Source organism: Carcharodon carcharias, chromosome 2, assembly GCF_017639515.1.
Source record: "Carcharodon carcharias isolate sCarCar2 chromosome 2, sCarCar2.pri, whole genome shotgun sequence".
NCBI lineage: Eukaryota > Metazoa > Chordata > Chondrichthyes > Lamniformes > Lamnidae > Carcharodon > Carcharodon carcharias.
This window is the reverse complement of record NC_054468.1, coordinates 93,948,206-93,975,818: the sequence shown is the minus strand read 5'-3', so window position 1 is coordinate 93,975,818 and position 27,613 is coordinate 93,948,206. Positions and strand designations below refer to the sequence as shown.

The 27,613-nt window shown below is 45.1% G+C and overlaps 1 protein-coding gene across 1 annotated transcript; it reads right to left on the bottom strand.

Moving 5' to 3' along the window:
• Positions 1-1,432: 1,432 nt before the first annotated feature.
• ppp1r7 (protein phosphatase 1, regulatory (inhibitor) subunit 7) lies at positions 1,433-26,526 on the bottom strand. The gene is made up of 10 exons (XM_041175682.1): positions 26,423-26,526; positions 22,020-22,133; positions 18,978-19,033; positions 16,102-16,167; positions 12,710-12,840; positions 11,716-11,878; positions 9,937-10,053; positions 9,260-9,364; positions 3,868-3,954; positions 1,433-1,920 (listed from the first exon to the last, which is right to left on the bottom strand). The coding sequence occupies exons 1-10, from the start codon at positions 26,469-26,471 to the stop codon at positions 1,744-1,746; spliced, it is 1,065 nt and encodes a 354-aa protein (XP_041031616.1). The 5' UTR covers positions 26,472-26,526; the 3' UTR covers positions 1,433-1,743.
• Between the last annotated feature and the right edge of the window lie 1,087 nt (positions 26,527-27,613).

Sequence of the window (27,613 nt, the reverse complement as noted above, 5' to 3'; positions counted from 1 at the left end):
AAATAAGTTAGGAGTAGAGAAATTATTTCTGCTGGTTGGGGAGACTAGGACTAGGGGCTTAGTCTAAAAATTAAAACCAAACCTTTCAGGAATGAAATTCAGAAACACTTTACACGCAAAGAATGGTAAAAGTATGGAACTCTTCCACAAACAGCAGTTGATTTTAGGCCAATTTTCATATTATCTTTGGACAACAAAAATCTAAGGGATATGGGGCAAAGGCAGGCATTTGGAGTTCAGTTGTACGTCAGCCATGATCTCATTGAATGGTGGAACAGATCTGAGGGGCTAAATGGCCTTCTCCTTCCTGTTCTTATGTTCCTAAAATAGTGCATGCAGTTTTGGGCAATCCATTATGGAAAGGGTATTAAAAGCCAAAGTCAGTGAAAAGCCTCAACTCTAAACTTTCTGCACAAGCGAATAGTACTGCCAAATTAGTCCTAGCACTCTGAGGCTTACATCCACTGAGCTGGGTTGAGACAGGCGAAACTCATTCTATATAACAGGTTCACAGCTAATAAAATAGGGGCTGCTATCACATTATGGTGGGCTGGATTTGAACCCACATCCCAGGCATTAAAGGTCAAAGTGCAACACTGCACACTCAGCCTTTCCCTGGAATATTTCTTTTTAATCTAAAGGGATAATATACAAAAGGGGTTACTTGCTCTCATCACTCCTAAAGATTTGTAATACAAAACTCTTCATCGATGCCAAACGACTAGAGCATCCAAGTTCTCCAGTCCTTCAACGCTATCAATTCATTGCTCTTGACATTGTAAAAGCAGAGTTGGGAGCAGAATAGCTTCCATTTCTTCATCCATTACCGCTGCCCAGGTCAAGGGCTACATAATTTCTTCCCCTCTGCTCCAACTCCCACTCCCTTTGTAAGGTGCCATAGTGGACTAACTTCTGTGAATTCACACACCAGCCATGTGTATTACCAGTTTAATTCCAAACTCCACTGTGGCAGCCACAACATTTCCTGACTACAGGACATTATTATTGTGAGCTGGTTCAGAGGAGGTGCATAGTAAAGGGTGCATATGGTGGAATAAAACCTACTCGTACACATAGGATGCAAAAGAACTCAGGTAAAGTACACACCAACATTACATTGAATGGGAAGAGGAAGAGAAAGGGGAGAAAACAGAGCAAAGAATAAATAAACATTTTACATGCCTTATTGTGACTGAGTGGATCTCAAGAGAATTGGAAACAAGTTGTATCCCTATAATGGGAGCAACACCCAGCATATGTACTCTGCTAACAGGTCACTGGTGGTCTGCACTACTGCCCATTATAGCCTCACTAACTCATATTGCACCAAAATATCCTACTAGCTCTTTTGGAGGTCACTCTGTGCCACATTAGTGAAAAGAGAGCAGATTTCTACTTCCATTTCCCACGGAATTGCAGACCGCACAATAGGTAAAGTCCATGCATTTCAGTGCTTTTAATGTTCATTCCTTACAAAAAGAAAACCAACATAGACTCATTTTCTCCTCACAAGCGAAGGATCAAGTTCTGGGTCACCTTAGAAACTGTGCAAGGTTGCAGCATACAAGATGAACCAACCAAAACACAGGAGCATGTTCATCAGACAGGAGTCAATAACAAAATCATGCATCGGGTTATTTAGCTATAATTTAGTGCTTTTATCAAATACTTTAAGAGCCTCAGTCAAGTAAAACACATGGAGCTTCCTCCAAATGAGTCAGTGATGGAGGAGCTGCTCCCCATTCAGAATCGGATAAAGGTTGCGTCGATCTGTCGCACAGAGGGGAGGGACAAGATTACTTTCCGCCGATAATGTGGGTCCTTTTGCAGCGGGTTACCCTCAAGATACACCGTCTGTAGATCTTTGGCATTCTTTAGCTCATCAAGGTCACTCCAGTGCTCGATTAAATTATCATTCATCTGAAAATTCAAGGGAGGAAATCTTTTCAAACCCGAAGCAGACAGACAATCTCAAAGCAGCAGCTAATATAGCTTATTTCGTGAACAATATAAGGATTCAATATAAAATAATCCCTCTTGAATTTGAAATAATCACAGAAGGGGGCCATGAGACCCATGTGTCTGTGTTAAATTTTCAGCTGGAGTAACTTCTCCCTTTCCTCAGGCACTGCCTCCCTCTCTCCCTCTCATAACCACCTTCCATGAACCAGTCATTTTTATAGGTTCATCATAACATCCTTTTTTTTTTGGCTCTTTGTCCCTATTCAGAAATCCTGGGATCCTGCATACTTTATTAACTACTCTCTTAATCTGTCCTGCCACCTTCCATGAACCATCCATCCTCTCCCAACTACTCGCCAATCTCTTTGCTTGCCAGCTCCAGGTCCACAAGTTACTGTTCAAATCCCTCTAGTCTGACTTCCTCCATACTCATCAACAGTGCTGACCAGATCAATGAATAATGTCCACCATGATCGACTTGTGCATTACTCATTCTTACCTCAGTAGATTTGTCCTGTTGGAATATAGCTGAACATTCCCAGCAATGGATTCTCTTTCTGCCCTCACGTGGATATTTAAGAACTCTAAGGATCTGGGTGGGCTCTCTCTTATCAATATACTGCCCCACACTAATACAATATCCACAGACTCCACACATACAATCAATAATATTCAGCTCTACTATCCCACCATCTCTTTCAGCTCCACAAAAAGCTATGTTGCAAAGCTGCCTGTCTGAATAAACATCAACTTCCCACTTTGGACAAAAATCATTCAGCTATCATAAGCTCTGCTCACTCACCAAAGAACCCGTCTTTCTTTCAAACCATTCACTCTGGCTGAAACCTTGACAGCCTGTTTGACCCAGAGCTTGCACCTAGCAGCAAAACACATACAACACTGCAGAGCTCTGCAGCCATCAAAATGCTTACCTCCACACTTTTATTGCCCTTGGGTTCGAATATTCCTTTGCACTCCTTGCTGGCTTTCTATGCTCCACTAACTCCAACTTGCCCAGAACAAAGCCACCCATATCCTGTCCTGCATAAGTCCCTCTCATTCATTATCCATCTTCTCACTGGAGGACAGGGAACTGTGGTCAAAATATTAAATTCCTTCTCATCACACCCTCTCTGACCTTGCCCCACCATCTCTACAATCTCCTCCAATACAATTTTATCCTCCCATTGTCCTTTCACTTCACTTTTAGTGTCAAACACTTCAGCAACCATTAAAATACATTCCCAAAACTGTAGGCCTCTCCACTCCTGTTGTCGCCTTTAAGACCCTCAACAATGAATCATACAGTACAGAAGTGGCCATTTGGCCCGTTGTCCATTTGAAAACCCATAAATTGAGCAAGTTTTCAGTCACCTCTTAATTTTCCTCTTATTATCCCCATCTCATCTAATTAAGGAATCTGGATCTTTTTTTACTATTAATTATTTAAATACAAGATGCTGTTCTCAGCAGAGAATTGCTTACATCGCCCACTCTAAAGTGATGTAAATATATTTTAATTTATCCCCACCGAATGGCGTTTTTAACTGGGACTAAGTTACGCTCACGGCCCTACTCCCAGCTAAGCTGAATTACTGCAATTTCTTTTCCATAAAACACAGTCTTCACCCCGTCTTAACATCTTCATATAACCCACATCTGGGTGTTGCAGTTATTTCCTAACAGGTGCCCAAAACAGTGTACTACAAATATCACATATCATGTACAACTAAGCCTTAGGTCAATCTTTCTGTATAAAATGGTGCCTATTACATGCAAGCCAATTTCAACAAGAAACTTGTTCCTCTGAAACAGCAATTAATTTATTAATCTTGGGCGGCAGGGAGGCGGGGGGGATGCCCTTGACTATTGGAATGCTTATTAGACATGTTCAAATAAACCTACCCAAAATTCCTGAAGTTCTGTCAGGTGACTGATATTTTCAATCTTCTTGATCCTATTGGTTGCTATATCCAATGTTGTTAACTTTTTCTGGAACAGAGACAAAGACATGAAACTAGGCAACATGGTTGAGATGTACATGCAGTCTACAGTAATAAGCTTTGCACAACAGATACTATGAAAACCAGATGCAGTCACATTAGCGTGTGCTGACACAAGTAGAGAGTGGAACCATTAATTTAAAATCCATCACCATGGGGCCTGAAAACCAAGCTGCTGAAAAGCCAACTCATTGACAACTTTCTCTTGACATGGAGTGTTTCCGCTCTCCCCATGGAACGACACCACATTTACCAAAATTCAGAAAGCTTAGGCTCATGATGTCAGAGCTGAGGCTTACAGATCCCCAGATAAGCACAAAGATACTGGAATGTTTAGCCAGTTACCATATAAGGGCACTGGAGCTTGCAGGCTTATCTGGAATTGAGCAGGAAGAGTCTCAGTGACAGACCTACTGCTCCAAGTCCCAACAGTGAGCCCTGTGGGTTGGTCAACCCACAGCGCTTTCAGAGTGGACCTATCCAGTTTAGATATCAACCTACCACCGAGGGGTGGTTGCAAATTCCCATCACAAGATTTGTCATCTTGACCCTAAACCTCAAAAGGTTATCATACAATTGTTAGAGGACCAAAGGAGGCCTTTTGGCCTGTCACGTCTGTGCTGGATCTGTGAGCGATTCACCTAGTGCCACTTCCCTGATTTTTCCCTGTAGCCCTACAAATATTTCCTTTTCAGATAATGATGCAATTCTCTTTTGAAAGTGATGATTGAATCTGCCTCCACACTCTCTGGCAGTGTATCCCAGATCTTAACCACTCGGAGCATAAAGGTGGTTTTCCTCATGTCGCCACTGCCACATTTGCCTTAATCTGTGCGCTCTAGTTCTCAATCTTTCCACCAATAGGAACACTTTTCTCCATCAAATCTCTTGTCAACCTTCTTTTCTCCAAGGAGAACAGCCTTAGCTTCTCTAATCTATCTACAAACTGAAGTCCCTCACCTCTGGAACCGTTCTCATGAATCTTTTCTGCACCCTCTCTAATGCCTTTACATCGTTCCTAAAGTGTGGTGCTCAGAGCTGAACGCAATAATCTAATTGAGGCTGAACCAGACATTTTTACAGGTTCATCATAACATCCTTTTTTTTTTGGCTCTTTGTCCCCATTCAGAAATCCTGGGATCCTGCATACTTTATTAACTACTCTCTTAATTTGTCCTGCCACCTTCAATGATTTGTGCACGTATACCTCAAGGTCCCTCTGCTGCAGCCTCACTTCAGAATCGTACCCTTTATCTTATATTGTCTCTTCCCATTCTTCATACCAAAAGAATCACTTCTCTGCATTAAATTTCATCTGCCACTTGCCTACCCATTTCCACCAACCTATGTTCTTTTGAAGTTTAACATTATCCTCCCCACATAACATAATACTTCCAAATTGTGTTGTCTGCAAATTTTGAAATTCTGCCCTGTATACCAAAGTCTAGATCTTTAATATAGATTAGGAAGAGCAGGGGTCCTAACACCAATCCCTGGGGGACTCCATTATAAACATCCTTTCACTTGGCCAATTCCGTTTTATTGTTGCTACTGTACCTTTTGTTTTATTCATTTACAGGATGGAGGCTTCACTGGCTGGGCCAGCATTTATTGCCCATCCCTGATTGCCCTTGAGAAAGTTGTGGTGAGCTGCCTTATCGAACCGCTGCAGTCCATGTGGTGTAGGTACACCCACAGTGCTGTTAGGAAGAGATTTCCAGGATTCTGACCCAGCAACAGTGAAGGAACTGGGACATATTTCCAAGTCAGGATGGGGAGTGACTTGGGGGAGAACTTCCAGGTGGTGGTGTCCCCATCTATCTGCTGCCCTTGACCTTTAAGATGGTAGTGGTTGTGGGAAGTTCTCCTCCCACGTCATTCACCATCCAGGAGCTCTAACTTTGCTCACAAATCTGTTGTGCGGCACTTTATCAAATGCCCTTTGGAAGTCCATGTACACCACATCAATGGCAATACCCTCATCAACCCTCTCTGTCACCTGATCAAAAAACTCCAAGTCAGTCCAACTTGATTTGCCCTTAAATCCGAGCTGACTTTCGTTAATTAACCCAGATTTGACCAAGTGACTATTAATTTTGTCTCCGATCACTGTTTCTAAAAGCTTCCCTGCCACCGGAGTTAAATGACTGGCCTATAGTTCCCGGGCTTATCTTTGCACCATGTTTTGAACGAGGCTGCAACATTGGCAATTCTCCAGTCCTCTGGATCTAAGGAGGAGTGGAAGGTTATGGCCAGTGTCTCACTTTCCTCAGTATTCTTGAATGCCTCACATCTGGATCTGGAGCCTTCTGAACTTCAGTACAGTCAACCTACCCAATACTTCCTCCTCACCAATTTTATACCAATAAAGTGTCTGAACTACCTCTTCTTTCACCATGACTGGGTAGCATCATCTTCCTTGATAAAGACGGATACAAAGTATTAATTTTAGTACTTCAGCCTCCCCCACTTCCATGAGTGAATCCCCTTTTGGTTCCTGATTGGCCCCACTCGTTCTACTGTTTATATGCCTACAAAAGACTCTTGGATTCCTTTTACGTTTGCTGCCAGTATCTTCTCATACTCTCATTTTGCTTCTCTTATTTGCTTTTTCCAATTCCCCACTGAACCTTCTATATCAAGTCCAACTCTCAATTGTAGACCATTTTGGATGGTAGAGATATTGAAAAAAAATCACTTTCCTCCACCAACCAGACTTAAAACCACAATGAGGTTAGATGAAGTAGGGTGGGAGGAGGCCTATATGGAGGATTAATACGAGCAGAGACCTGTTGGGGCCACAAGGCCTGTTTCTGCACCATAAATATTATGGAATACTGTTAGACCTCTTTAGAAATACGTATTTTTCTAGTGGAAAGTGAAAGAACTTTCCCCTTTTTGCATCCAGTGTCTGAAACAGATGATCCCTAGTCAGGTATGAAACTGGTCCTGAATAAAACTACTCTAGGAATGTGCCCACCTAACATCAGGGGAGCTATAAGTGCATATCTCTAAAATGACATTTTAGTGCTGAATCGTAAACTGCTGTATTATGTATTGCTGAAAAAAATGCTGTCAAAGCTTTTGGTCTTGCACTTATCAGGACAATTTGCAGGAATACCAAATATGTAAAGGGAACAACAATTTATACTTCATGAGAAGAGAGTGCTGATTGTTGGCAAGTGGATTCTGATTGGTTGAGGCATTGCCATGGAGCGTGCACCAGTTAACTGATAACCAACTGTTGACTGTCAAGCTTTGTTTAAATTCAAACCAGGTATTTTTTAAATAAAGCTTGACAGATAACTGTCAGTCATCAGTTAACTAGTGCTCTCTCCATCGCAACGTCTCTATCAATCAGTACTCTCTTCTCACGTATTATAAGTTGTTGTTCCCTTTACATATTTGGCATTCTTGAGAATCGTCCTGATGAGTGCAAGATCAAAAGCTTTGACAACATGTGCCTTTTTTCAGCAATACTCAAGTTCTGCACTACCAAGCAAATATTTGTAAACTGCTTTATGTGGGATTACACCCGTTAGCTGGATTGAGATCACTAGGGGAGTTTCATGTGGGATTACAGGGGAAGAAAAAAAGGAAATTCATTCACTTGGTATAGGAGATTATCTGAACCATGTACCAACGGATTCAATGGACAATCTTACAGCTCCACACAGCACTGCTAAACACAGTACATTTAGTCACTGTACCACTGCAGTAGTCTATATTATTAGATTTACACATCAAATTTGGTACAAGGGCATGTACGCTATGAAAAATGAAGTACCTGCTGCTCCCATCAGCTATGCTGTGAAAGACATTTTCAATATTAAAGGTGTCACACAGTGTGACGCCTGCTAGCTGCTATTTCAGTTATAATGTATTTTACCGAGAAGGCTTTTAGGCTCCCATTAATTTGGTCAAAACATTTCTGAATTTTTTCTCAACTGCCATTTTAACCTCTCAGTCACAAATTTCTAATATTGATGGCTGAGAAGCAACTGTGTGAATGTTTTCTCCCAGCTCAACATCATGTTGGATCTTCACACTTGAGTCGTTAAATTTGCTGTTTTAATTGACCAAATATATTCTTGTACCACTGCAGGTTTTAACAGATTTATTTGCTTGTGTTTGAAACACTGCATTTGCTACCTTCATGACTCCTGTTATCACCAGTCCCCACAGCCGCCCCCCCAGTCAACTGCAGGTCAGCTCTCAAGCATCACTGGCTACCCTGCCAACTGCTCAGTCATACTCCAAACTGCTGCTCCCCTCCCCCACTCACCACATGCCTCCTGGTTTCCCAGCGGTGCTCCTACCTCACTGGTCAGTCATTCCTCAGGCCATTTTTGTCCTGCTACTATAAATTCCAACATTGACATTTATAAAGGAAACTGCCTGTGTAAAGTTATCAGGCCTGTAATTACCTCCTTCCATGTAACACCATCTAATGGGCAATTAATGCTAGACGGGCCAGTGAAGGCCACATCTGAAGGTGTTTTTAATAAATTCTCTCCCCCACCTGAAAGCTGTTACAGCTCTGGATTAATAAATGCAATTGTAGCTTAATGTTTACATAGGCTGAATAGTGAATTTTATAATGGAAATACAAGAGTAAAGACAGAATGTTTGGTTTTAAGATCAAGACAAAATTGTCATGCAACCTGGGTCAAAAAGTCCCTTACAACTGTTAGCCTTGGCTCAGTTGGAACACCCTTGCCTAAGTCAGTATGTTCAGTACATAATCCCAGGTTGACAATTTAGTGCAGTAAGTGGTGCTATCCTTGGATAAAATGTTAAATCTGTTTGCCTCCTCTGTTGAGTGTTAAAGATCCCACAGCATTACTGGAAGATCAAGAGTCATGTGTTCTGGTCAACATTAACACCCAAAAAATGATTATGGTCATTCATTTCTATGCTGTTGGTGGGACCTCACTATGTGCAAATCGGCTGCTGTTTCCTACATTAGCAGCTACACTAGAAGAACTTCATTGACTATGAAGCCCTTAGGAGGTCCCAAGTACATGAAAGGTGCTATAGAAATGCGGGTTCATTTTATCTTTCATTCAAAGCCTACGTCACCTGGAGACGACACTTTGCACTTCACTCTGCAAAATGCCAGTATATATATTAACATCCTTAGTTATCTAGGAAGTAGAGATGAAGAACTGTATGATAACGCGATGCACTGCCTAGTTTCTTACTAAAGAGTTAGAATCCTTCTGTTCCACCCTTGTTATATGAGTAAATGTTAACCTGTGCTCCGATGTGAATATGTTGCAACAGTGACTCACATTGTTCTCCAAACCTTCAATCACCTCGATGCCATTGTGACTCAGGTAAAGCTCCTGCAGATTGACCAAGCTTTGCATCCCTTCTATCTTTGTCAGCCGATTACTCTGCAAGGAAAGGTCACAGTGCATCAGAACCAACCATCAATGCAGATACATTAACAGTCAGTAATAGGTTAATCACTGAAATTTTATTTAACTGTGTCAGACAGGCACAAACCCATCAATGGGTTTCTCCTAAGATTTCCAAACAATTATTTTCTGTTTAACGTGAATGCCACACTTTCACATCATACGGTTACTCCCCATCTACTTGATCCCAGAAAATTTAGGTGCAGATTAAAACATCACATTTTCCCACTACCATCAAGTGTGCATAGGGGCACTGAAAGAGGTTGTGCAGATAAAAGTACGACACTTCCTAGCACACACCACTGCTAAACCTCCTACTGCTTGGCTTGCCCAGCTAGGATCATTCCACTTATTGTACCACTGCCTTACAAGATTACTTAACAGTTAAATGAAAAGAACCCAATGAGTCCGAATAAGGAACCAAGCTCGCTAATCATTCCTTATAGCCTGGAGTAATGACCTGCTTTGCAGAGTGGCTGAATTCCAAAGAAACAACTGTTTAAATGTATTGGGTGGCAAGTATCCACATGCTCGGGTTCAGAGATTACCTGTATACTGAGGACAGTGAGATTCGTCAGCCCATCCAAGTTCTGCAATTTGGTGATTTTGTTTTTACCCAAAAACAAACTGCCGAGTTTCTTCAAATTTTCAATATTTTCTATAACCTGTTAAAAAATTTTTAAAATGATTAAAAATTACAACTACCTCCCTCTGCCCCATCAATATGAATCTATGAATAGAACATAATACAAGAACACAAGAAAGAGGAGGAGTAGGCATTTGGCACCTTGAGCCTGCTTGGCCATTCAATAAGATCATGGCTGATCTGATTAATGGCCTCAAATCCACTTTTCTGCCTGCCCCCCAAATCCTCAACTCCGTTGCAGATCAAAACTCTAACTCAGGCTTGAATATATATTCATGACTCAGCCTTCACGGCTTTCTGGGGTACAGAATTCCAAAGACTAATGACCCTCAGAAGAAACTCATCCTCATCTCTGTCTTAAATGGGAAACTACTCATTCTGAAACTGTGCCTTCTAGTTCTAGATTTCCTGAGGGAAAACATCTTCTCAGCATCTACCCTATCAAGTCCCATCAGAATCTTATATGTTTCAGTAAGATCATTGCTCATTCTTCTAAACTCCAATGAGTATAGGCCCAACCTGCTCAATCTTTCCTTATACGACAATCTCTTCATCCCAGGAATCAGCCTAGTGATCCTTTTCTGAAAGCCATCCTCCTTGCAATCAAAACCAAATACGATCTCCCTCTCCTGCCTAGCACACTCAGTCTCTGGAAAATGTGACTGGAACAATCTGGTGTTAATGGAGCACACCGACACATTTACCCTCCTCCACACCAGTTCTCGATTTACACTCCAGCAAGTAGCAGCATATTTAAAAGGTCAAATCTGTGCACAGATATTGAGTCATTTCAACAGCTAAGAAATTAAATCCACACATACCACAATCACAAACAGAAGCAATGCTCAATACCAATGGGACGCTGTTAAGTAACTTCAAATCAAACCAAATTAAAATCAAATCAAAAGTGGATAGGATTTAGAAATTTCTTATGAAAGTTCTTGAGACAAATTTACTTCCCTTTTTCTCGGAGGCTACGGAATAGTTCCAAACCCAGCAAGAAAAAGCCCTTCTTGATGTCAGTAACACCAACATGCAGATTATCCTTGATCAGACGTTTTAATTACATCAGCTTGGTCACCACTGCTACAAGTGCTCTGTATTGAGTCACACACTTTCTAACTGAGCAAAGCCTCTCTACTAAATACAAAGCTCACCAGGAGTGGAATGAACCACTCAATGGTTCACCTGTGTACACCTGCAACAACATTAGAGAAGCTTGACACCACTCAGGGCAAAATAGCCCACTGGACTGGCATCTTGCCACTTAGTTCAACACACTGTTTCCACCATCAGTACAATGGAACTGCAGCATGCACCACAGGATAAAGTGAAGGAACTCTGCAAACGATTAAACAACAACATGATTCTAGCATAGAGGGACAAGAGCAGCAATATCATGGCAACACAAATTACTTCAGTTTCCCTCCAAGGCAACCATCCTGAATTCGATGTATATCATTTCATATCATCATTATCAATGGGTCAAAATCCCAAACTCCTTTTCCAATATCATTGTAAGAGCACCATCACAAGGACACAGCAGAATAGTACACTGTTAAATACCTGGTGTACATTTTGTGCAATGCCAGAGTTCCATTAGTTATTTAAGCGTGTTGCCTTAAGGCTAAGCCCCACTGGGATTTGGACTGTTCTAATGGCCATTCCGGCACATACTTACCCGGATGCGATTTGAGCCGAGCTCCAACATCTCCAGCTGATCCAGGTGACCAACATTTTCGATTTTTGTGATTTTGTTGTTCACAAGGAACAGCTTCTTTAGCTTGGTGAGTGACTCAAGAGCCTCAATTTTCCGCACAATATTAAAAGAGAGATCCAAAATCCTGTATTGAAGCAAAGGATACCGGGAAATCACTTCAGTTCGACAGAAAAATGAAGGCATCAATCTCTGCAGCACGCAGAGCTTCCAGGTGAAATAGTGAACCAGGTTATGAAAAGCAACGGAGCGAGGCAAATGATGAGACTGCATGAAAATTTAGGTTTTTTCCTATCCAAATAACAGCTTTTTAACTGCTAATCCCTTTCGTGAAATCTGATTATGCTTCCATCAATACCTGGGATCTGTGCTGCACTTGGGCGTCAGTGTAGGGCCAGCCCACGGAAATGTCACCCATTACAAGCAGTCCAATGTATACTTATGGAATAATGGGCAGTTCACAGCTACAAGCTAATGAAGGAGAAATTACAGTAGTTTTTGTAACTACAGGCCTTCGGTGTGCTCTAGAATTTAAAACTTGCCAATGATACCAAACTTGGAAGTTCGACAAACAGTATGAAACAGTAAGTAACACCAAAACCACAGGACATAAGCTAGTAGAATGGGCAGACAAGCGGCAATTGGAATTTAATATAGAGAAGTGTAAAGTGATGCACTTTGGTAGAAGGGGTAGGAAGAGGCAATGTAGGCTTAATTGCACAGTTCTAAAGAGTGTGCAGGAACAGAGGGAGCTGGGGGTGTCGATCTTTGAAGGTGGCATATTGAGAGAGTAATTAGCAAAGCATATGGGATCTTGGGCTTCATAAAGAGAGATATGGAGTACAAAAGCAAGGAAGTTATACAGAACCTTATAAAGCTCTGGTTAGGCCAGAACTAGAATACTGCATCCAGTTCTGGGCGCCACTAAAGGAATGGATTGAGTTATTTTAATACTTACTCAAGGTCCTTCAATGTCTGGAGATTTTCTAATTGATTGACCTGGTTGTCATACAGATCTAACTCTCGGAGTGTTATCAGATGCTCAAGGTTCTCAATGGTCTTGATAAGGTTCTGACGAAGACACAGCACCTAGAATAAACCCAGAGACCAGGATGGACTTGTAAGGAGTGCATTCCAAGTATTAAACTACCCAGTAACAAAATTATACTTGTAATAATTTTACTACATACCAGATCACATCACTGCACCTGGATCAAAGTTTAAATAAAACATCAAAAGGGGGAAAAAAAGACAGCCCACAGTGAAAATTGAGTTTATTAAGTAATTAAAGGATTTACTAATTACACTGGTGACATCCTGGTGGAAGAAATTCAATGCTGCATAAGTCTTTACCTTGATTGCCCAATACTTTCTATAGTGCAATGAAAATATCAAGTGTCTGACTCATAGCTACATCTAAATCTAGTATGGTTTCTGATTTGCCAGTGACTGTTAAATAGCTAGCATCTTAAAAACCAGCTATTACTGACAATTCAGCATGTCAAAATATGGAGCAGTCAAGGAATAGAAGATCCTTAAATGATACGATGTGCAGTTCCACTGGTATTGGTGCGTTCTGTAGCTGATGGCCAGCAGAGTATAACATTGTGTGCCTACTTACACTGACATAAGTCTATCCCAGAAGTAGATTAAGACTTAGTCAGGGGATATGCTCATGGTCTTACCAACGCTGGGACATCACAAAGTATTGCTCAAAAAAAGAGACAAGTCTAAGCATTTCATTTTTCATCAGGACACTCGCAAGAATTCAACAATAATTTATAGAGTTTGTGAAGAGTGTTGATTAGATGGCAAGTAGGGTCTCCATGGAGAATGCACCAGTTATGGCGACTGACAGTTAACTGCCAAGCATTGTTTGAAATTTAAACCAGGCAGATTGACCCTGATTGGTCAAGGCATTGCCCTGAGGAATGAGTCAGTGAATGGCTGTCACAGTTTTTTGTTTGGCTGAAACAGGCGCAGTGTATGTACATGTTCTTTCTGTCCGCAAAGAACAGGGCTTTGTATTAACATATGTAGCTTCGAGTACACACAAAGATGCCACACTGCGAGCTTGACAATCTTAAACTGGTCGTCAGAATTACACTGACAGCCAATTTGAGATAGTCAGTCGGGCTCACAGCATGGTCATATGGACTCGAAACGTCAACTCTGTTTCTCTCTCCACAGATGCTGTCAGGCCTGCTGAGTTTTTTTCCAGCATTTTCTATATTTTTTCTAGTTTGCGTTATCAGCCTAATTAAACACATAGGGGGCAAATTTTTGGTTTCTGTATCTTTCAAGCCCTTTGAAGAACTATTGAAAACCATATTCTTCCTTATAAAAGATATGTTAAAAACCTCATGATGTACCTATTCCTGAATCCTCAAGGCACTATTCAAGTAAACAGCTGTAGTTCTTTACTGCAAAATTACTCCTCTTAGGACTTCCTGACTTTATTGTTCTTAGCCTCTTCAACAGACAGGCTTTAATAACCATTATCTTTCTAGACTATAGTTAATGGATCTCTCCACCAATGTTTTCTGCCTAATCTCTAAGGTTACACTTTAATCGTGGCTGATTTCATTACCGACACTTATTTCCTTGCACCAAGCGCTTTTCATCTATAACACGCAGACACTAAAAGCAAAAGACAGGCTATGCTTTCTCACAACACTCAGTCAGCCTGTTTATCTTGGAAAATCAGTTGCTCTAGGATACAAAGAAATTCTATCAATCCTTAACTTTCCAAAATGTCCAACATTGATAGAGGGTAGTGAATTTTTTGAACTCTCTAACCCAGATGGCCATGGAAGCTCAGTCATTGAGTATGTTCGAGACGAGATTGATATAGATAGCAATGACATCAAGAGATATGCAGATGGCGTGGGAAAATGGTGTTGAGGAAAATCAGCCATGATCTAATTGAGTGGCTGAGCAGGCTCGAAGGGCTGAATGGTCTACTCCTGCTCACTATGTCCCTACAATCAATAATTTAGTTGCATTGAAAATCAAAACCAACACAGCAAATTGCAATTATTAATTTTATATTCTATGTGAGTTTTGATATGTAGCATTTTTTGTAACTATTTATACTTTTGGGTGGGAAAGATTTGCATATATTACTCGAATTGGACATCAAATTTCCGCCTTATTCCTGTTGCGTGGAAAATTTTCCAGGATGGGTTTTTTTTTGGGCTCAAGTCGGCTTCAGCTTCTGGCTATTGAACCATCAAAGTTTAGATCAGCATTCCTGAGCGGTGACCTGTTCAAACAAAACAGACAGCAATAGATCCAAATTTGGAACCCATTCCTGGACCAGTAACGTGCAACATACATAGTGAAACAGGATGTCAATTGAACACATCAAAAAGCACATTTTATAGGAATGCTAAAGCATAGCAAGAGAATTAAACGCTGATCTCAACCAGAAGAGTTTAATAGAAACTGTCAGAAGTTGGCAGAGAGTCCGAACATCCCGGAAAGATTCACCGCACAGCAAAATACAGTAATAGACAGAAATTCAGCTCAAGGACTATCCTCACATCACCAATAAAGGAATCAATTCAGTTTAGTTTTTTTTAAAATCAGCTATATAATCTCAAATCTCCAACCCTCTCTACAGTCATCTCAAAGCTAGATACACAAATAGAACAGATCACTATGGAATGGTAACAAACTTCACAAGTAGACAATCATCCAATGGGGCTGGTCTCAGAAGCAGCCTGCTCACCAACAGACTTGGTTGTAATACTGTGAAGAACCACTGCATCAGCATGACTGCAGTTCACTCTATTTCAGAAGGACTAAAGGGAACCCTTTACAGTCATAAGGCAACGACAGGACCTAGCAGTTGGCAAAACAGAACTGTTTCATTCTTCCACCAAGTGCCTGGCAGGAGGCAGGGAAAGGGGTGAATTAAGTGGCTAAGATGTTTTAGTTACAAAAAAATAGCTACAAACAGGCATTCTGATGTAAGAGTTTTGAATGTGGGTTGCTCCTGTGATTAGAATAAACTCCTAATCTCAGCCAGGAAGCAAATTCCCAACATGCCAATGCCTAACCTCATGCATTCCACTGAAAGAACTGCTATGTGAAGAGAATATTGACTAGGGAAGGCAGATATTGCATGGGAAAGGGAATATAATGAACAGAGGTGACAGAAGTACTCAAACAGGGACTAGAACAAATCACATCTCTACAGGAAATTTTACTATCTACAAGGAGGGTCTTTTCCACCATATCAGGAAGCACCATCCAGTTATCAAGATGCTGCAATATCAAATACCTAAGGCGTGCAGAGGTGGTAAAAGAATTAACTATAATGCCTCAGATATCAGCTGATATTACCTTCACTTTCTTCAGTACATCAAATCCTTCTATTTTCCCAATTCTGCAGTGGTTGAGATCGACATCCTAGAAAGGCATAAAATAATCAGCTGTGTTAAAGGGAACAAAACCTCAAATTTATCATCCCGTGATGCTTACTTGGAATGTACAATAAGAATGGGAGAACACATTAAAGGTTTGTATTTACATTGCACCTCAAATCATTTCACATATTATTACTTTGAAAATCATGATTTACATGAGCAACTACACTTACGCAAAACCAAGGCCCTACAACATGCAATAAGCAATGAAGGTCCCACAATCCCAATAAACCTTTCATTCCAAAATAACCTTTCAAAAAGGAGTGGTTGCCTTAATGTGCGATGCACCATCAGCTCACCAGAGGGAGCAGCTGTAGCAAGAGCACAAACACAGTTATCATTTTATTCTGGTTTGGTAACCCAAACAAAGCCACCCTTCAGTGGCAGACCTGAAAGTCACCATCACTGAAAGTGATTCAGCTATGGTTCGGTGGGTAGCACTCTCCTCTGAGTTAGGTTGTGGGCTCAAGCTCCACTCCAGAGATTCTAGCACAAAATCTAGGCTGACACCCCAGTGCAGTACTGGGAAACCATCAGGCATGTCTCATTTTGGGTAATTTGCTAAACTGAGGCCCTGTTTACCCTCCAGGGTGGATTTAAAAACTGTACCTGCACTATTTAAAAAGCAGGGATGTTGCCCACCCTTTCCCTGCACCCTCCCATGCCCTGGCCAATACTGATCCCTCAAACAACATCACTAAACACAGATTATCTGGTCATTATCACATTGCTATTTATCCAACCTTGCTGTGTGCAAACTGCCTGCAGCATTTCTTACAATCAGAGAGAATATTTCAAAATACTTCATTGGTTATGAAGCACCGAGATGTCCTAAGGTCGTGAAAGACACTAGAAATGAAAGTCTTTCTTTCTTAAAAGGGCTGGTTACTTTTCCACAATCTGAACAGGGCAAGGATATATTCAGGTACTGAGTTTAGTCCAGCTCATCTACAAACAGGTACTTTAACTGAAAGCTATTACCAGCAACACTTGAAATTAGAACACAATTTTGCAAAAAAAATGAATTGCACCAATATTGTACATTGTATTATTGATTTCAGTACCGACTATCTAAAATAGCATCTGGTGGATTTTAAAATTTTGAAGTCTCAATAAGATCCTGCTTCATTTATCATAAACAAAAGTTACTCCTTAGAGCTAAGAGCTCAAGGTCACCAGTCTCAACCCAGTTCACCTGAATAGAGTACACTACTTGACAGACTAAACAGATCATCTCTTACTCTGGGGGAACAGCACCTCATCTTCTGACTAGGCACTTTACAACCTTCCGGACTTAACACTGAGTTCAACAACTTCAGATCATGAACTCTCTCCTCCACCCCACCCCCTTTTTCCAATAATTTAAAAACTTACTATATTTTTCTTTCCCCACCGATTTCCATTATTTTTAAATTCATTTCCATTTATTGTTTTATCTCCACCTTTTAGCCTATTTCGATTCCTTCCCCCACCCCCACTAGGGCTATCTGTACCTTGCTCATCCTGCTTTCTACCCTTAATGTCACCATTAGCACATTCCTTAGCTAATATCACCACCATCAACACCTCTTTGTCCTTTTGTCTATGACATCTTTGGCAATCTCTTCTTTGCCTCCACCTATCACTGGCCCTCTATCCAGCTCTACCTGTCCCACCCCCCTCAACCAGCTTATATTTCACCTCATTTCTATATTTCCTTAGTTGTGATGAAGAGTCATATGGACTCGAAATGTTAACTGTATTATTCTTCGCAGATGCTGTCAGACCAGAGTTTTTCCAGCTATTTTTATTTTTGTTTCAGATTTCCAGCATCCGCAGTATTTTGCTTTCATCTCTTACTCAACTTTGCTCTTCTGATAAGCCCAAGTATTGGGAAACACCCAGCTGACTGCAGGGTTGATGCACTTCTGGTACATGTAAGCAACAAATAAGGAATTGCTAAATCAGATTGATTAATGCATTGAGCAGAATTACGAGCGAGGTGTGCCCCAGGGAGATGTGATTAATGAAAGACTAAAGCTAGCAACAGAGATGATTTCCTGAGGATCTACAGCACAGTAGAGACTAAAGGTATGAAGATCTCCTTGGAAGATCTTGGGTAAAGTGCCATGTGCAGAGAATATCAGCAGGTGAACTGTCAACAGTAACTTTGATAATATTGGGGAAGACTCACCTGCTGACATTTTAGGAAACTGTGAGCCTTGGCTACAGTCAACCAATACTGATGTCTGTGTAGGTTCTTCTGAGTAACAACCATAATTGTTCAACTCCCCAGTGCGAATACTGTTTTGAATAGGATGGGGAAACTAACCAATTAGCTTGTGGAATAATAGCATTACAGCCACTTCCATTCACAAATGGCAGGATCCCCTTCTCCAGGGATCCACAAGTATTAAACCACAAATGTTAATGCCTTCACCTGAACAGAAAGTTAATGATAAAGGCAGCGCATTGCCACTGCCATAGATGTAGCTAATTTGTAGCTAATAGGATTTGATGCTGTAAGTGGGAAAATGAACAGAAACATCAACCAGAAGAGCTCACATAAAGCCATGAGGTGGAACCATGTGAGAGGGTGCTTGCCAGAGTTCAATGGATTTCCAAGGACAGTGAATAGTCAACATTGGAATCTAGCTTCACTCAACAGCAGCAAATGCATGAAGATGACCAACCCATCATTGCACCTTCCTTGAAAAACATGAGCCAAAGTAACTAAACCAGGCACCCCAACAATCCAGGCTGTGTACAATCACAATCTTCAATGTATCAAAGCTCCATTAAAAGGTGACTTACTTCTGCTTCAGAATCTAAAATGATGGTGTCAATATCAACTGGAGTGTCTGGCTCTCCTGAAACAGAATTTAACATTTTTTTTATTAGCCTAATCAATATTAATATTTCTGTACTGAAGTAAAAAATTAAAGACAATTACACTTTTCTCTACAAAAAGTTTATTAAGGAACATTAGAAAGGCAAACTTGGGTCAGATATCCTTTGCCAGAGGCCAGCACATGATGGAGTGCCTGATTCCATGGTTCAGATCTGGTCTTTTAATCTACTTGCAAGTAGCTGGTCCAGTTTCCTCTTGCAACAGATTTGAAATGAAAACAAATGCAACTGCAGTTTCCCCACCCCTCCTCACATCGGTTTCTTTGCCTCTCATGCTTCCAACACGCATGGATCTTAAAATGTTAATTTCTCACTATTTACATATTTTTGTTCAGTCCTGCATTTTTTTTCTCTCAAGTCTAACTGTTATCTATTGTGCAGTGTACAAGTCATTTACCACATCAATTCGCTTTCCAAGCTACTTATTCTCTTTCCCGCTACTAATGTTTCCAATATCCTCTATCTTAAATTCCAGATTTGCAGCATTTGAGACTCAAATCTGAAGAGGCTTGACAGGATAGACAGGTTGTTTGCTCTGGCTGCAGAATCTAGTACACAGGTTCACAGTCTCAGGATAAGGGTTAATTATTTTCTGAGATGAGGAGAAATTCCTTCACTCAAAGGGTTGTGAATCTTTGGCACTCTTTATCTCAGAAGCTTGTGGATGCTCCATCATTAAGTATACTTAAGGCTGAGAGATAGATATTTTTGGTTTCTCAGGGAATTAAAGGCGGGGGAGAAAGAGTGGACTGGAAGCAGAACTTCAGCCATGATTGAAAGGAGCAGGCTCGAGGGGCCATAAGGTCTACTTCTGCTCATATTTCTTATATTATATTCTTGTCTCTACTTTTCATCCTCTCTCACCCTTTGCCAATCAGTCTCTCTTTATTAACACTCCTCTCATTCCAACTACTTGTTTCACCACCTCTTTCTCCAGTACTGTTTACCATTCCTTTCTACAAATTCCTCTACTCTCTGCTCCCACTAGTTTCTCCAGTCTCCTGCTTCCCTGTCTCATTATCCATACTCCGATTCTCTTTGGTGTCTCTCCCCTTTCTCTGTCCCATTTGTTTCTGCAGTAGGCTTTGTTTGTTTTTGTAGGAACTGGACTGCCGAGAAAGCTTAGAGAGTGGGACAGTACAAACCATGGAACCCAAGGGAAAGGAGTTTACAAGCAATTGAAGCAACCCTGAGAACATCAAGCAGCAAAGTGGCTCTGTAAGAGTAGCTTCAGGAGGGCAACAGCCCCTAAAGAACCTACATGATTCCAGAAGGAGATAATCGACAGGCTGCAATATGTTTCAATCAAACCATGTCTCTGGTACCACCATCCCCTCCAAATTCAACCTCAATTTTCAAGCCCTACCTTATACCTTCTTCCCATGGACACGTGTACTGCTATCGCTGCAGTTCCTTCTCATTGCAAGACAAGAGTGCTAAAGTAAAAGAGCTATTTAATCATTGCCAGCTCAATAAAAATGGTCCAATACCTCCACACTAACCCCACGATGCTTCCATTGTTTCAGAGCAAGAGAGACATAAGAACATAAATTCTCTGGTCTCATACATGCCCTTCCATTTCTTTCATTGTACCTCCTTTCATCTTATGCTGTCAGCCATCAATTTACCATCTCCAGTTCTCTTGAAAAGGTGGAGGCAAGTCACCTTCATGAACTGCCACAGTTCATATTACCGACTGTTTTTTTTTTCCCTGCAGCGGTTTGATACAACTGAGTGGTTTGCTAGGCCATTGCAGGTTGCAGTTAAGAACCACCACATTTCTGAGAGTCTGGAGTCACAGGTAGACCAGACTAGCTAAAGATAGCAGATTTCCTTCCCTGATTAATGTTTGTTGGAGGAAAATCATGTTTGATAACTTGATTGTGTTCTTTGATGAAGTAATGGTGTGGTTGATGCTTTGCATATGGACTTCCAAGAGATGTTTGGTAAAGTGCCACATAATACATTTGTTAGCATATTGAAGCCCATGGGACAGTGGCTGTGTGAAAATGAAATGGTCTAAGGGCCAGAAAGCAGACAGTGGAGGTAAATGGTTGATTTTTTTTTAAGACTAGAGGGAAGTATACAATCCCATGGGTTAATGATGGTACTGGGGTATACAGGAGATAATTTCAAAGTCTTGAAATTTGGAAATGTAGGAAACAGCGAGGAGGAGTAACAGACTTCAGGAGATACACAGACTGGTGAAATAGGCACAGAGACATGGCAGGTAAAATTTAATGCAGAGGAGTATGAAGCGATACATTTTGAAATGAATACTGAGGGGCAAAATAAACTACATAGTGCAATTTTAAAGAGGGTGCAAAGACCTGGGGGTGTACGGACAGAAATCCTTTAAGGGTAGCAGTACGATTTGAGAAAGTTAAAAAACGTCCATCAAATCTTTGGCTTTATTAGTTGTTTTAAATTTCCACCATCTACCGCTTCCTACTTATAGTTTCTAAGCTATTTTAAGATGGGGAGCAATTGAAATCTAAATTGAAATCTGCTGCCTCTGCCCACAATCATTAAATAAAGTTGGAGAACACTAAAGTTGGATGTAAGCAAAAGAGAGAAAGGAGGCAGTAACAACGTATTACTCCACGTAAAGGTGCCCTTGTGAGGAGTCACGAAGCAGTGTGCCAGAGCGTCACAGGGTAGTGAGGCCTATCCCCCACACTCCACCAAATGGAGAGGGAGGTGGTGGCAACTTAAGGTGCAACAGGATGACCAAAAGAAGCCACAATCCCATAGGGAGGAAGAAAAGCATCAAACAGAAGAAAACTTAGGCAAGAGTCCTAGCAGAGTTGAACTGAGGAGCTAGGAAATAGATCGAATCGCTCTCAGTTGAGAGGGGCATGGTCAGGAACAGAAAATTTGGAGAACTGCTTCTCGCTGGACTTTTGAAAATGCACCATATAATGTAAAAATGCAGAAGTTTGGTACCTGATGCGTTTCCTCCAGTTCCCCTCAATCTTATATTCTGAGACATCTCATCAATAGTTCCTTTCTTCCGTCCTTCTTCATCCCCAGACTCTTCAGATTCCACTCGCCTGTCAACTGTCAACCACCACATGGTTACTGTATTTCCTAGCATTCATCGGCCTGACCACTCTGCTCCCTGTCCCCACGCACAGTCACTCCTGACATCCCCATCCTCCTCCACAGCCCCCTCACCAATACCCCTTCCATCACCACCCCTGACCTCTCACTCACTCACACCCTTGTGCCCATCTCCTTTCCCCATCATCTCTACTGATGTCCTCCCCATGCCCTCCCCTCTTAACTCAGCAATCTTGAGGTCACTCTCCCACCCTCACCTCCTCAGTCCCTACCTCTTCAATCACTCACTCCCCCTCTGTCCTTCAAAGACTCACGCACCCTTGATCCCTCATTCACTCTCCTACCAACCACTGTCACTCACTCGTGTCCCTCCCCCATATTCAACAGCCTTTGACATCCTCCTGCCCTCTCCACAGCACCTCCCTCACTCATCTACCCCGCCGCCCAACAACACTTCACTCACCTTCACACATCAAGGACCTTCACTCCCCCCAGCCCTTAATTTTCTCTCTCCGCTTCACTCCCTCCTCTCACCCTCATGGTCTCTCCTTGTCCCATTCTCCTCCTCCCATCCTCCTGCTCCATGTCCCCAGTCCCTAGTCCTCCCCAATCCTGCCTCTCTCTCTCTCTCAAGCCCCATTTCCACCCTCCCCCATCAACCCCCATTTCCAGGATCCCCCACCCCGAACCTCCCTTTCCCCACCTCCACTAGCATGCCCCATCTCCCCCTCACACCCATCTCTCGCTCATTCCCCCAACCCACCTATCGCCAACCCCCCTCCCCCCCACACACCACCCTCCCCCCCTCGCCACCCGTTTCTCCCCCCCCCCACCATTCCCTTCACCCCCCTCCCCCATCCCCGTCTCCCCCTCCCCCCATTCCCTTCTCACCCCTCTCCCCATTCCCTTCTCCCCCCTACCCAACCCCTTCTCACTCCTCCCCACCCCCTTCTCCCCCACCTCCCCACCCCTTCTACCCCCTCTCCTGCCACCTCCCCTCCCCACCCCTTCTCCCCCTCCCCTCATACCCTTCCCCCGCCACCTCCCCTCCCCACCCCCTTCTCCCGCTCCCCCCACCTCCCCTTCCCCCCTTCCCCCACCTCTCCTCCTGCCCTCCCACCTCCCCTCCCCGCTTCTCCCCCTGCCCCCCCACCTCCCCTCCCCAACCCCTTCTCCCCCTCCCCCCTTCTTCCCCCCTCCCCACCCCCTTCTCCCCCCCCACCTCCCCACCCCCTCCTCCCCCCCAATCTCAACACCCCCTCCTCCCCCAACCTCCCCACCTCCCCCTTCACCCCCACCCCTTTCCCACCCTGACCCCCTTTTCCCTTTCCCACCCTGAGCCCCTTTTCCCTTTCCCCCTGAGCCCCTTTTCCCTTTCCCCTTTCCCACCCTGACCCCCACCCCCTTTCCCCACCCCACCCCCTTTCGCGCCCCTTTCCCCACACCCACCCACTTTTCCCCTGCCACCATTCCCCACCCCATATTCCCCTACCCCCCACCCCCTACTCCCCAGCCCCCACCCCCTATTCTCCCCCACTCCCCTACCTCCACCCCCTATTCCCCTACCCCCCACCCCCTCTACAACCCACCCCCCATTCCCAAACCCCTACCCCCCACCCACACCCCCTATTCCCCCACCCCACACCCTTCCCCCTATTCCCCCCCACCCCCTACCCCCACCACCTATTCCCCCCCACCCCCTACTATTCCCCACCCCTACCCCTATTCCCCCCACCCCATATTCCCCTACCACCCTCCTATTCCCCTACCACCCCGACCCCCCTATTCCCCCCACCCCCTACCCCCCACTATTCCCCCCACCCCCTACCACCCACTATTCCCCCACCCCCTATTCCCCACCTACCCCCAACCCCCCACTATTCCCCCACCCCCTATTCCACCCACCTACACCCCACCCCCTACCTCCCACTATTCCCCACCCCCTACACCCTATTCCCCACCACCCTACCTCCCACCCCCTATTCCCCACCCCCACCCCTATTCCCGACCACCCCCTACCCCCACCCCTATTCCTGACCACCCCCTACCTCCCACCCCCCCTCTATTCCCCAACCCCACCCCCTACCCCCACCCCCCATTCCCCACCCCCAACCCCCAATCCCCACCCCCTACCCCCCATCCCCCAATCCCCACCCCCACTATTCCCCAACGCCTATTCCCCACCCCCTACCCCCTATTCCCCACACCCTACCCCCCACACCCCACAACCCCATTCCCCACACCCCACCCCCCATCCCCTACACCTACCCCCCATTCCCCACCCACTACCCCCCATTCCCCATCCCAACACCCCATTCCCCACCCCCCACCCCCACCCCCATTCCCCACCCACTAACCCCAACCCCCATTCCACACCCCCTACCCCCCACCCCCCATTCCACACACCCCTACCCCCCACCCCCCATTCCACACACCCCTACCCCCCATTCCACACCCCCCTACCCCCCACCCCCCATCCCCCATTCCCCACCCCCACTATTCCCCACTCCCACTATTCCCTAACCATTCTCCACACCCACTATTCCCCTCCTATTCCCCACTCCCTACCCCCTATTCCCCACTCCCTACCCCCTATTCCCCACCCCCACTATTCCCCTCCTGTTCCCCACTCCCTACCCCCTATTCCCCACTCCCTACCCCCTATCCCCTATTCCCCATCCACTATTTCCCACCCCATACCCCTACCCCCTATTCCCCACCCCATACCCCTACCCACTATTCCCCACTCCCTACCCCTATTCCCCACCCCCTACCCCTAATCCCTATTCCCCACCCCTTACCCCTACACCCTATTCCCACCCCTTACCCCTTACCTCTAGCCCGACCCCCTATTCCCCGCCCCTTACCCCTACCCCCACCCCCACCCCCTATTCCCTACCCCTTAACCCTGCCCCCACCCCATATTCCCCACCCCTACTCCCCGTCCTCTTTTCCCCTATTCCCTACCCCCTATTCCCCACCCCCTGCCCCCCACACCCTACCCCTATCCCCACACCACCCTACCCCCCACCGCCTATTCCCCAACCCCTACCCCCTACCCCCAACCCCATTCCCCACCCCCTACCCCCACTCCCCACCCCCTACCCCCATTCCCCACCCCCACCCCCTACCCCCCATTCCCCACCCCCTACCCCCATTCCCCACCCCCACCCCCTACCCCCCATTCCCCACCCCCTACCCCCACTCCCCACCCCCTACCCCCATTCCCCACCCCCACCCCCTACCCCCCATTCCCCACCCCCTACCCCCATTCCCCACCCCCACCCCCTACCCCCCATTCCCCACCCCCTACCCCCATTCCCCACCCCCACCCCCTACCCCCCATTCCCCACCCCCTACCCCCACTCCCCACCCCCTACCCCCATTCCCCACCCCCACCCCCTACCCCCCATTCCCCACCCCCTACCCCCATTCCCCACCCCCACCCCCTACCCCCCATTCCCCACCCCCTACCCCCACTCCCCACCCCCACCCCCTACCCCCCATTCCCCACCCCCTACCCCCACTCCCCACCCCCATTCCCCACCCCCACCCCCTACCCCCCATTCCCCTCCCCATTCCCCACCCCCACCCCCTACTCCCCATTCCCCACCCCCACCCCCCATTCCCCACCCCCACCCCCTACTCCCCATTCCCCACCCCCACCCCCTACTCCCCATTCCCCACCCCCTACCCCCATTCCCCACCCCCTACCCCTACCCCCCACCCCCTTACCCCTACTCCCCATTCCCCACCCCCTACCCCTACTCCCCATTCCCCACCCCCTACCCCTACCCCCCCATTCCCCACCCCCTACCCCACTCCCTATTCCCCACCCCCTACCCCTACCCCTACCCTCTATTCTCCACCCCCTACCCCATTCCCCACCCCTACCCCCTATTCCCTACCCCCTACCCCCATTCCCCACCCCCTATCCCATATTCCCCACCCCCTACCCCCTATTCCCCACCCCCCTCCCCCCTACCCCCTATTCCCCACCCCCCTCCCCCTACCCCCTATTCCCCACCCCCTCCCCCCTACCCCCTATTCCCCACCCCCTCCCCCTACCCCCTATTCCCCCTCCCCCCTACCCCCTATTCCCCCTCCCCCTACCCCCTATTCCCCACCCCCTCCCCCCCTATTCCCCACCCCCTCCCCCCCTATTCCCTATCCCCCTATTCCCCACCCCTACTCCCCGCCCCCTTTTCCCCCCATTTTCCCCTGCCCCCGCCCCCTTTTCCCCTACCTCCTTCCCCCTACCCATCTTTCCCTCTCCTCTCACTCACTCTCCATGGCCTGCTGTTGCAGCTGCTGCTCCCCTCCGTTCTCCGCCATTCTTTACTCCGCCCCAAAACACCGGAAGTTCCTCTGCTGGATTGACAGATTCAATTCTCCAATAGGAAGGCGGGAACGATCGGGAGTGGCCAATAGAAGCGAGGCGAAGACGGGACTAACTCTGTGCCCCCTGCAGCTGTCTGCGCATGCGTATTTGGAGTCTGCTGCTGGGCGTGAATCTCAGACTGGAGTCAGAAGCAGGAATTATCATCTTCATTCAAAATCACCTGAGAATTACCACAGCAGAGAACAATAATGAATTCTGCTTCTATATTCATTATTGGTAGTATCTGTGTCTGCATAATTCAGAAGTAAATAACTTGCATTTATGTACACCTTTCAACTTACATTGGAGAAGGAGTAAGCCACTTGATTGAGGTGTACAAAATTATGAAGGGAATAGATAGAGCGGAGAGGATAAAATTGTTTCCCTTGGTGGAGGATTCTAGAACCAGGGGACACAGCTTCAAGATAAGTGGCAGGAGGTGAAGGGGGGACATGAGGAAGAACTTTTTTTTTACGCAGAGGGTAGTGGGTGTTTGGAATTTGCTGCCCAATTTGGTGGCAGAGGCAGAAACTCTAAACTCTTTTAAAAAGTTCCTGGATCTGCACCTAAAGTGCTGTAAGCTGCAGGGCTATGGGCCGAGTGCAGGAAGGTGGGATTAGAAAGGGTACCTGGGTGTCCTTGGGCTGGCATGGAAAAGATAAGCCAAATGGCCTCCTTCTGTGCTGTAACTTTTCTATGGTTCTATTTGGCCCTTCCAACCAACTCCACCTTTCGAGAAGATCATGGCTGATCTGGTTGTAGTCTCAACTCCACTTTGCTGACTGACTCCAATAACCTTTAAATCTCTTGTAGATTAAAAATCTGTCCAACTCAGCCTAGAATAAATTCAATGACCCAGCTTCCACTGCTTTCTGGGGAAGAGAATTCTGAAAGAAAAATATTCTCCTTGTGCCCATCTTAGAAGGGAGACCTCATTCTTAAACTGTATTCCCCCTAGTTCCCTCCTTAAGGGGAAACAACCTCCCCTCAATATCTTAAGATAAAAGTTTCGGTGCTGCTTCATGTTCTCGTTTGGACCTGGAAAAATTGATCAATCTTGCTTCCAATTTCCACCTCTCTATCACCTTCATATGGT